Below are 12,313 nucleotides of genomic sequence, written 5' to 3'. Positions count from 1 at the left end.
GTTAAAAATATGTACTCGTTTCTGAAGCTTTTCACTTATTTTTATTTAAATTAATTCTGAGTTAATAGCAGAAATGCTCTGAGAGCCTATTTTATTGAAATAGTCTCATGCTAGTAAAACTTTAAAATATCCAGTTTCCTTTGCTATCTGCTAGAATTGGATCTGAACAACCCGTGCCTAATTTCAGTCACTGAACTTGAAACATACCTTGGCAGAAAGTTAGATTGCAGGTATCCTGTACTCAGATAAGCTGGTAGGGTTTCGAATGAGGAGACCTAGAAAATATTGGGGGGGGGTGCAGAGGGCTGAATTTAGAACTGGACACTCATTATTACTAAGAGACAACACTGAGCAGGATGTCTAAGTAAAAGTCTATTATCATTCTCCCTACTTCAACATTCACTACTTACAAAGTGATGGAGGCAGGGATGAGCCAAAACCATTTTGTAAGCCACATGCCAAATTCCTGCCATGAATTGTTGCTAGTTTCAAGGTTTTTTCTGAGAGAAGACTGATTCTGACCTGGAGGGTCAGCTGTACAAATAGAATCCCTAAGCATACGTATATACACCTGTCGATGAATGTGCAGAATTGGTTTGGTTTGCAATATTAATATATCTATGATCCTTTCAAAATAGAAGTGTTTCAAAGTATTATTTTGTTAGTGATCATATTCACAGCCAGTTAATAAATTATTAATTAGACATTATTAGCATAATTTTGAAGATTCTTTCTCCATTTTGGTTCTTAAGACTCAGAATAGATTTGCCTTCAATGTATGTAATTTGATATATATGTTTGCAGGCCAGGTGTTTGGAAAATGAAAATCATGGTGTTCTCAACAAAATAGTAGAAGGCAGTCTACGCTTAGGAAGGCTGCAAGAAAAAGTTAAGGTAAGCAGTATTTCTAACCTATGTATTTTGTAAAACTTTTATCTTTTTAAATGAGAGAAGTAAGTAGTTTTTTAAAAATGAAATGGATCATCAGTTTTTGTAAATGACATTTTCCATTTTGTTTTCTTATTGTGTATCTGCTAGGTTGCTGCATTAACACCATTACCCAGAAAATTATGACAAGTTGTAAAAATGATAAAATACAAATAAAATAGCACTTCTGATTTTTGCTCAGTAATGTAGTCCAATTATTCTACTTTTTTTTGTCCACTCTCTGCTAATGCTTCAACTTGAAATCCTTTGCAATTAGATTTAGAAGTGAAAAACTATCTTGAGTATACAGTACTTTTATGTGACCAAAGGGTAGGCAATTTAGAAACTCAGAGTATGTTCAATCATCTAGCCTAATCATCTAGCCTAATACATCACAGGTTATCTTTAGGATTATCTAAGCAAATACAAAGCATAGCATGTAATTGCATTATAACAATGTTTAGTCTGAAATACATTTGAAACTCTTATGTTTTAATATCTTTAGTGCTACAGTAATTCAAGGTAAACACTTAAGCAATAGCGTTTGAGGTATAACCTCACAGTTTCTAAGCATATGTGTATTCTCAATATTGTGTATCACATAAAGCAAGAGGTGTAGTACTTCAAAGAAATCTCATAAAGAGATCAGATAGATCACAAAGAAATCAGATAAACAAAAATCCTTTTTTTTAAAAAAAAACCACTATCAACTGTTAATGGAAACTATAAATAATGTTTTTAAATATTGCTGTTTCTAGTCTATTTAGAAAAAAGTGACAAACTACTGGCAAAACTTTCTTGTTCTTAATTTGTGTCAGTATAGCTTAGGACTTAAACAGTCAAATATAGAAACTTAAAATATCATGTACTTCTTGACTATCATACTAACTGTAACTTTTAGCAAAGTTCAATCACCTTTTTGCTGAGAACACCTTAATTTCTTGAACACCTCCAGTCAAGTAATCCACTTTTCTAAATAGAAGCTTTATTACTTTGTTGTCTCTAGTGATTTATGAGAAGTTCTGGGTATTCCTTAGTTTTACTTTTTTATTTAAAATCCTAAGTTTAAATACAAACATTGTCAAGTTTTTAAGTTTGGTTCTTTTTAATCAAGGCTTTTCTAATCCTAATATGTAATGCATATCACCCCTCCGCTTTAAGCGCTGTCAATAAAAATTCAGGGGAATGTGGAAAGGCAATAAATTCTTTACGTGGAAGATTTGTTTACTTCCACAGTTAATGCACAATTCTAGCAACCAGGAAACTTGAACAACAGCATTCTTCAAGGTTACACACTTCCTACTTAATTGAATAAAATAGGTTAAAGATCTCATTAGTTTGATTAGTCTGCCAGAGGAATACCACTATCAGCTGCTTCAGGGAACTGCAGCTGGAATAACTGCCCCTTGTACCAAGTTGCAGGGTGAACCTGTTACAAGGTATTAAGACAAGATCTGTCTTCATTGGTAATAGTACTTAAAATGTACACATTTTTGCGAGAAGGTGATATAACTTCCTAGTTTGTGTTACATTAATTGTTATCTTAGAAAGGAGTGTTCTGCATTGACTTTTAGCTATTATAATGAGATACAAGATAATAAATATAAAATTTATCATATGAACTAGAGCATACAGTCCTCAGATTAGAATGAGAGAAAAGCTTCTAGCCTACATACAGGTTTGAGTTCCTTAAAAGTGCCTAAAAGATAAGGCATCGTAGGTTACCTTTTGGTGAATTCATTGCCTCCTATCTCAGTGTCCACAAACTACTCCAAAACCATGGTGCAGGTTAGATGCATGGCAGAAAGAGTACATGTCAACAGATTTTGTGGGGCTTCTTTCACATCACTGCAATTGTTACTGGAGGAAAGGAAAAAAGGATGACTAGGTGGAACAGCCATTCTTCACTGCAAATGTATGGCACATACCCCTGTAGACAGACAGTTGTCATTCAAAAATCTGGCAATTCTATTCCCTTTAGATCACTTTCCTCTGAAGTCACGTGTGCTTTGCAGACGAAGTGGATCTGATTTTTCTGGTCTAGAGTTGTTACTGTTTTGCAAATTCTTTTGGGTAAAGTAAATGAACAAAAATCCCATTTTCACTGAGAAAATCCCAGTTTTTCACTGAGAACCTTCAAGATCAAGCAGACCTGTTTTTGAACACAATAAGTGTGAAATCCTTTTAGCAATAACCCTTTGAGCTTTAAATGAAACCTAAAACAATGTAGATGTTTAATATACACAGCTCTATTATCAATTTTAAACTGTGTATGCTTGAGCTAGGTAGCAAATTAAGTGATTCTCTTTATAGGTACCCATTTTTAGTTTGGGACTTAGCAATTACTGAAAACCTTTTAAGTCATTCACTGTACAACATGTTTTGTAGGTTATCAGTACAACCATATAGGACAGTGGAACAAGTCTCAAATAGATTGTATACAAATATTCAGAAAAATAATTTTTGCTCAGGAATTGTGTTAAGGAAACAAAACATCTTTTGGTATTCTTTTGTTAGACAATTTTTCAGGCTTACTAAATCATGAAAATATTAAAGCTTACTTGAAGAAATTGTTCTTTAGTTGGCCTTATAAGATTCAACTACATGATTCTTTGTCATATTTGTTATAACTCAGAACTCACCTGAAAAAAAACTACTGATTATGGAGCAGAATATTTAATGTAACTTTATTTCCCTTCATCATCAGAAAAGTTTCAACTCAAATGTTTAAGTTTTTCCACTGGTATTCTTTCTGTCTATCTCATTAATCATATATAACATGAACTATCTTGCAATGGGACATTTTTAAGCATATTATATGCAGCACTTCTGATCTTTTTTTGTTTTTTAAACAGTGAGCATGCATTTGATAAAAATGGTTTTGTTTAACAACTGTTTTAAATAGCCTTCAAATATCTCTTCACAGTTGGTTTTCATTCACATGCTGGTGGTCTAAAACTGTTACTTTGGGAACAGGCAATAGTAGCCACTATCTTTTTAGTAAAAAAAAAAAAAAAAAAAAAAAAACCACACCATGTTGTGACTACCAGAGAAATAACACAAATTATTGTGCTTTCACAAAAATACATTTATGCTAAAAGAAAGCTCAAAGAGATCATCAGAAAGCTTTCTGAAGTTAGACTATTAAAAATGCTTAGAGCATAAAGGTTAAAGTCTGATTAAATTATTTTATGGTTCAGTTAAATACTTACTGATTAAAAAAATCTGCGTATCAACTTTTTGAAAAGCAGTCACAAATTTCCTGGCAGAAGCACTGGCAGAAGCCATACATGAGACATACAGTAAGACTTGAGGGAACAAAACACAACCACAATACCTAGGGTCACTTTTTCAATCACTAGTAAATAGATTCCAACAGGGAGGGAACCAAAGTAAAAAAAAATAATAAAAAAAATATATATATATCCAATCAGCCATACCAGTATTGTAGGTACACATGATTGCGTAGCTTGGAAAAGAGATCTTGATCCAGCTGACTCTGCAAACTTGCAGATGCTGACTCAATGCTACGGTCAGCATAGTAATCTAAGGCAGCAGTTTGACTGGAAGTCCTTGGGGAGTCTCTTTGTACTTCCATAATCATAATTACTAAGCAGTTGGGTGATTCATGGGAAGAGCTTGGGGAAGCCAAGTTTTTTGCTGTTAAAACTACTTCACCACAGTTAGAATTCCATGCTGCTCTTTTAATAGGAATTTGGACATAATGTTTTTATCGTTAGGGAGTGCTTTAACTTCATCTTTGTGCAACTCAATCTCATGGCAACAAGAGAGACAGATAATGCAGAGATCCACCTCCTCTAAGTAGTATGTTATTCAAACATCTAGCACAAATTCTGCGAAGACAGTTCAAAACTTTGGGTTTACAACTGTGAAGATTGTAATTCTGATAACAGATTTTGCACTCCAGTTCATCATTTGGGCACACTGTCAAAAAGAAGTCGTATCAAGTTGTTTCATGGATTCTGAATTTCTATTGGTAATATTTTTTTATCAATGATAAAGTTTTATAAATATAGGTAGAAGCAACCTTTATACTGAAGATATCTGGCCTCTCCCATTGGGATTACATTTTCAGGTAACAGAAGGTAATCTAGTTGCGCACACCAAGGCATATGAATGAAACAAGGGTGCTTCTTCATATCATTCCTATTAACAGTAATCTGCACTGAGGGATAGATGCTTTGGATCTAACGTTATCAGACCATAGATTAAGTCTCTGTACACAGGGCTCCTTTATCTAGAGTGTATTCCTGCTTTTTTCCTTCTTCTTTTTTTGAAAATACAAGGAACATTTCTGACTCATAGCAACTCGGGAAACACTAAACGGTAAAGGAAAAAGAAAGTCTTTATATAACCAAAAAATTAGTTCACACCTAATTATTTAGTTTTACTTTAGATGAAAATCATTTAGCTTACCAGCTCTGTTTAAAGCAAGAGTTATACTGGAAAAATGTGCATAATAAAAATGAACAACATAAATAGCTGCCAAGTAATTCAGTACACACAGTATAAAAGAAACACAGTGCTCAAAACATACCTTTTTGAAATTATAAGACTGTAGATTATGTCCTGTTCAGTCCCAGCTGCTATATCCATCATCACTGCTCTTCTCAGGTGCTTTCTATATTCCTAGTGTGCCATGACGATGGGCAGACGACCCATTTCAGCTACAGAGGAAAAATAGTACCACTTCCAGCTGTGTTATCCCCTTCTTCCTGCAAATGGTAATCGCCATCAGTCTACTCACTGTTGCCTGCTTCACTTCAGAAAAAAAAATAATACAAGACCATGTTGAACAACTCAAACATAGCAGCTGCTGCAAAGGTCCTGTCAGTGCCTGTAGCTGCGTGCCCAGAACCACCCCAGCCTGGCTCAGCTCCCCAAAATGAGCAGGGAGCAGTCTAGCGTCAGCCATCCTGCTGAAGTTTTGCTGCTTATGCATTTTACATCAACTTAGTTATAAACATTCCTAGGAACAAGATAAGAACTCTGTATCACTCACATCTAGTCTCAAGTTTTAATCTGTAGGCCAGGAAATGGTGCACTATTGCCCTTTGTGCCCCACTGATCTTGAAACCATTCTGCACACATAGCTCAGCTTCAGTTGGCAGAGGAAGAACAGGCATGTCAAGCCAACAGTATTACTATTACGTTCAGAAAATACAATTCCAAAGTGACACATTTTACAAGCACTAAACTGAAAACAGCTTGTGAAAAGGATCACAAAATATTTTGCAGCTCTATTGAGTGCTTCAATCCCAAAAATCTCTTATAGCCTATGTCAGACATGACATTCTGCACGTATATCAACAGTTTAAGCACTATGTTTGTAATCACAGGAAAAAAGCTGTTATTGGATAATGTCTGTTTCTGCCAAGAGAAAAGCAGCATGTAGAAATGTGTAACAACACCTGACAAGCCGTATTTTTTCAGTTCCTCATATGGTTATGTAATTGAACGGAGAAGTTATTTCAGAGAGCACTAGACCTGTACATTAGACCTGGTTATTACTGCCAATAAGCATAAAATGACTTGTGCCATCAGTAAACAGAATGAACTATTACGTGAAACAGTAATATGTTTTAAAACATGAAGCTACTCTGTTCTACCTCTTAGTATTAAGATTAAAGAGCAGAACATGCTTTCTTATAGCATACATGGATAAATATGACTTGGACAACTGGTAAGTACCATGTGGCTTTCAGCAAACTGATATAGTAGAAGGTGTCCCTGCCCAAGGTGGCAAAATACCAGTGTAATGCCTTCACGTAACAAATAGGTTAAAAAAAAACACCCACACATACACATAAGCAACCTACCTGATGTATCAATGCAAGGCATCATTGATCAAACTGCTAACTCGCAAAGCTTCTTTTATTGGTAGTAAGTTGTTCTTATTTCTGCTGTCATCACATTTTTCCTATTAATTTTTACAGCTCTATAAAAAGAAAGCAGCTGAGAAGCTTGGAGATATCAGTCTCAAAATGACTGAGCAGGAGAAAGAATTTGCCGGGAAGACTGCTCAGTACCAGCAAGAACTGAAGTACCTGCAGCATTTACTAGAAGACAAACAGGAAACCCTTAATGAAGTGCTGCAGCAAAAAAGGTATGTCAGTCATAGGCAGAAGTAATCCAATTAGATATAACAGGGAAAAAAGGGGTCGGGGCAGTCAACTCTGCACAGCAGAAAGCTCTTGTTTTCCATCAGAGTCTCAAACAGTATATTATTTTCTCATTCCTGTTATAGCTATACTGAAAATGCTGAAATACTCTTAATTCCATCCATATTAACTCCAAAAAAATGCCCTTTGAAGGAGAAATTTATTCTTACAAGTTTTTTAATATCAAGAAAATCAATATGTATGAAAAATACCGATCTGAGCCTAGTCTCTGATGATTTAGGAGTCTAAAAATAACCAAGACATATGTTAGTTATTTAATAGCATCTTCTACTGAAGGCTGAACACCTTTCCTGTCCTCCTGCCTCAACAGAGTAGCAGTAAATTAAATGAATCTAATAAATACGCATTTGATGGATTTCCTTTTGAATCTACCTTACCGTTTTGTTAACAAGGGACAGATTTGCCACTTTCAGAATTAAAAAAAAATATATATATTTAACTGATTTTTATGACTATGAACAGCAGTCAAGCTGTACTATAAACTAGTTCAGTCCAGGCATGCCATTTGTACTATAGAGCTCAAAACCCTGTTGATTTGTATTGGCATTCCTAATGTTGAACAACAGTATCTCAATTACATTTATGACCTAATATATTAAAAATTGCATTATGATTGTTCTCTAACTGTTGGTATTTCCTATATGTGCCCATATGGCTTGCAAGTGAAACATGAACACATTTTAAATTATATTCAAGAAAAAATGTATTTAAGGTTATTCTTTAAACCTTTAGATTTTTCTCAAAGTGTAAGAAAGGTAATCTAAGACAGTGACAGATCCACTGCTATTGCAATCCACTGAATAACAAAGTAGGATTGCTTTTGTGAACTCTACAAGGTTTGTAAGTAGAATGATGCTGAAACACTGCAAAACTTCGGAAAAAAATTGTATGTAGTACTGGAAGTCTTCTAAACAACATACAATACAGGTTATATGAAAATGTACATTTAGCAGACAGAGAAAATTAAGTATATAGTTTCAGAAATACTAAAAACATACAAAAACTCATTTTTGTGTGAAGGACAAAAAGACTACCCCCCCAACATAAGCAGAATGTATTTTTAGCTTTTGATTGTTGTTAAAAAAAATTGATGTTAAAAAAAAACAAAAAACCTGCAGAGACAAAACCCCACACTATCCTAACTACAATTAGACTGTAACTGCTGCTGCTTAGATGCTCACCAGAAAAAACAGAGCTATAAAAGCTATTATGCCACACTGAAGACTTACTTCTGACTGTAGTATATTGCATGCAAAGCCAGGATTATCTGCAATATGCTTCCTTGACAACAACACGATTTGACTGCTCATTCCAAAGCAAAGTCAGCAAACACTTTCAGATTCTGCATCTGTCAGCTTTGTTTAAAAATTAATCCTCCAAGAAGAGTTCAGATACACAATTCCCTCTACATGCATGCTTTCTCAATATTGATGTCATTCTAACCATGTTGGTGCTTTTAAAACCTCTCTTTGAACTACTTTTTTCAAAAATTGACATGGTTGCTATTAAACTGTGTGTGTAGAGTGACAATGAGCATAGCTTGGATGGTCTGATACCTGTCCCATTTGTCAGCCTTGCTGACAACATTGAACTACAACTCAGAATTCAGTCATCTTCGGTTTTATCTTCTTACTTCTGACTTTCCCTCAGGATCATGAGCATTAACAATTCAACAGTTTAAAAAAAAGAGTGTTGGCCTTAGAAAGTAGATAAGCAAACTCAGGGTAAATATCAGGATGGCTTCCAGGGGAAGTTCAATCATACAATTTTTACTCTTTGTAACTTACATCCCCCAAAATTTAAGCAGAGAATAGCTGCCTTTGTAAAGTATTTTGAAGCATATACTGAGTAATTGGTAGCATTATCAGATACCCTTATTATTGTGTCAACAGGAAATACAATTCTTGAGAACAAAACTACAGTTTTGGTGTTTCAAAAATGAGAGATTGCTTCTCAATTAGCTTTTTAGAGACCTGGCAGGAATGGAAAGCTCCAAATCATTTATGTGGCTTCTAATGTTCCTGGGCAGAGTCCTGGGGATACTCTTAGCAATTCTACTGCCTCCACCTACCTTATTTTGCTTTAATTCAATTCTTAAGACTACTACTGCCACCAGAAGTTTATTCCAAGCAATATGAAGATAATCCTAATGCCTTTTCAGTAAGGTATTTTTCTGACTTCTGTCTCTATATCCACTCGTAAGGTGACACAGAATGAGCTACTACTATTTCGAGGCCACTTTTTACCACTTCTTTCTCAATGGGAGGTGTAATTGATCATGAAGGATCCTATAAGAAGTGCTGATTATACAGTTGCTGGTACACATATTTTGCCAAAAATATAATTTGACGGCACTGAATCTTACATTTATGTTTAACAGGGGTTTCTTTCTCATTTTTAGAAAGTGGTATTCACTTTCCCTATTCAGGAGAATTTGTATAAAGGGCTAGCAGAATTCTACAATGTTAAGATGCGTGCTCATTTTCCATGCAATGGTTTTGTTTTCCACTTCAAGTAATCTCAATTTACTGATTAAGTTGTATTTTGACATATATTAGAAGTGAGTCAGAGGAAACCCAAGTGCTTAACTATGACCAGGTATAATTCACTAAAAAGTCAGTGGCTAGAATATAGTGCATTATTAAACAGCATTAGCTGCCATTCTCACAAGTAACCTTTTTCTTGAGAAGAACAATAAATAATTCATTCATGCAGTCAGAGAAATTAGCATACAAAGAATGACATAATGCCTTCAGAACTGTTCTTCATATCCCCACTCACCACCACCAACTAAACCAACCCAAAAGTCGACATCGCTCCTGTTTGGCCTCCACGAAGAGGCATTTAGCTGAGCACAATCTGAACCAACCATCTGAGCAGACTGTTTTTTTTTAGCTTCTGAGTGGACAATATACAGAACTCCTGGCATCTGGCAGAAGAAAAAGGGCACTCATTACAGAAACATACCTATTAAAGGAAGCAGAACTGCAGTCACAGCAGAGCCTGATTCGAAGATGGTCATAATATTTGAATCTCACAAGCACCACTCTTTTGTGTGGACTTAATCCAACTCACTATGTGGGTCAGAAATCTTCCTGATCACGTCCTCTCCTAACATTATATTTACCGGCCTTTAAAAACAATAAAAATTCTATCAGAACATTTCAAGCATCTAAATACACATGTTGTATAATTTAGTTATGCATATATTGTAATTACATAGTGCTTAAAAGTGGTTTTAAAATTAAGATTGCTGTTAATTTTTTTTTTCTAGAAAAGTGGAAGGTGAACTTGAAGTCATTTGGGAATCCACATCCAAAGAAAACAGGAGAATGAGAGAACTCTTACATAAATCTCTGGGAAAAAACGACATTTGGAATACTGTCACAGTTCATGAGTCATACTTGGATGAAGTCTCTCATAAGGACCTGGTTTATGGACATGATTTTAGCTATTGTGATGTGAAACCATCACCTACTAAGAAGGAAATTCACCAAGAATCTTAGTGATAAGAATAAAGGTGCCTTAAGCATATCACCAAAGATAGGATTATCACAGAAAAACAGAACTATCTGCCTGAATTTGACTTTTTCAACAACGCAATGCAGTAGGACATTTACCCTCTTCATTTTTGTTTTTTTTAAAGAGTCCTCAAAATGACAACAAATTTTCCACCTACAGCAATATTAGTGGTATTAGTGTAATTCTAGGCTAAAATGTAACTTTTTTTTTTTTAAAAAAAAAGGCTGTTCCACATTCAGGCAAAATGTGGTACAGCTCTAAATTAACAGAAGTCCACAATTACATAATTAACAAAATAAAAATAATAAGCTTGGAGTGCTAACACAGAAACAGCACATACAGAGTGCTATAAATCAACTGAACAGGGAGAGAGAAAACCTCCGTGTGCTAATGTCTATTACGTATCTTATATATTTTAATTAAAAGGCCAAATTTCAGGCGTTTCCCCACAAACTGTCAAATAAAATATAGATCATGACCAAAGTTGAAAAAAAAAAAACAAAATGGTGTTGTCCGTTCTCTTTGCTGGTGATGAAGCATCCTGACATTCTGTGTTTCAAGGATGTTCTTAGATTTAATTGCCAGCCATAAATCTTGTTTTCTCACAGACAGAAATATTTGTGAAGCAAAGAGGACAGAAACATCTTCATGACAACTTGTGGTGCCTGAACGCAGAGTTGTCCACAAAGCAGATTTAAAAGAGCCCAGGCCTCAACAAGTTTCCTAACATAGTTTTGCCAAAGGGATAAGACCCTGGCAGAGGATGCAGTCCTCCCTCCAGATTGAGTGGTCTTTCCCACTTCCAATTCAGCAACTTTGCAGGAAGCCAGAAGTATTTTTTCCAGAGCATTCTCTGCAGCAATACCAGTCCTTAGATTAGTATGACACACATTTGTCTTTATTTTTATAATAAATGTGTTTCAACAGTACTGCACATCAATATTGAAGCAATACGGAGTATGACTTTCATTTTGGAATTCACATGCAAGTTTGTGGACCAGCTTTTTGTTTGTTGCTTCATTTCTGTAACAAAAACCTAAATGGAACCAGAAAATTTTAACAATACTATACAATATGACCAGCAGTTCTGTAATATTAGAAATATCCTGAAAAATTAGACACATTTTTAAGTTGGAAAACATGGTCCCCCAAACATACGTTGACAGCATTGAAGTGAACTGCCTGTAAAAGTCACCCAAGGTAAATGCTAAACTCTGGATGTGAACAACAAACACGGTTAAGAAGCTTTAATCACTTTTACAACTTGCCATTAAAAATCAAATGAGATACAATTACATGCTATTTGAAAATTAGTGTTATAAAAGTGAAAGGTTATCTAGTAGAAAAAATTGATTGACACTGGATTGTCAGGCTTTCCAAATACAGTACAAAATGCAGCATCTCCTCCCTGTCACTGCTTAATCTATTTATCATGCAATATAATAGATATCACGAAGGCACTAACCGCTATCCATGGAGGTAGCACTTAGGCAGACTTATGTCTAACTGGTCTGACAGAAGTTTTGGTAGTACTTCGGAATGATGATTGAAGTTGCACAAAATTGTGACAACTAACCAGAAAACATCTAATTTTTCTAGTTACCAGAACTGCGTACACTTTTATTCAATGTGAGGTCAATAAAACTTTTTATTTTTTTCTA

At 34.9% G+C, this 12,313-nt stretch overlaps 2 protein-coding genes across 2 annotated transcripts in view; one reads left to right on the top strand and one right to left on the bottom strand.

Annotated features, from left to right (window-relative positions):
* Positions 1-12,313, top strand: part of CEP89 (centrosomal protein 89) — a 26,634-nt gene extending 14,321 nt beyond the window's left edge. The window contains exons 17-19 of the mRNA XM_032195353.1: positions 805-894; positions 6,885-7,054; positions 10,405-12,313. Coding sequence (XP_032051244.1) covers positions 805-894; positions 6,885-7,054; positions 10,405-10,636 — 492 coding nt within the window. The 3' untranslated portion in view covers positions 10,637-12,313. The remainder of the gene's footprint in view (positions 1-804; positions 895-6,884; positions 7,055-10,404) is intronic.
* On the bottom strand, positions 4,160-6,074 carry LOC116493851 (E3 ubiquitin-protein ligase RNF182-like). The gene is given in 6 exon segments (XM_032195455.1): positions 4,160-4,250; positions 4,252-4,396; positions 4,435-4,632; positions 4,635-4,732; positions 4,734-4,872; positions 5,951-6,074. Coding segments are annotated over 6 exon segments (795 nt in total).

Source organism: Aythya fuligula, chromosome 12 (assembly GCF_009819795.1).
Source record: "Aythya fuligula isolate bAytFul2 chromosome 12, bAytFul2.pri, whole genome shotgun sequence".
NCBI lineage: Eukaryota > Metazoa > Chordata > Aves > Anseriformes > Anatidae > Aythya > Aythya fuligula.
The sequence above is the reverse complement of the archived record's forward strand: the minus strand, read 5'-3'. Positions and strand labels throughout refer to the sequence as shown.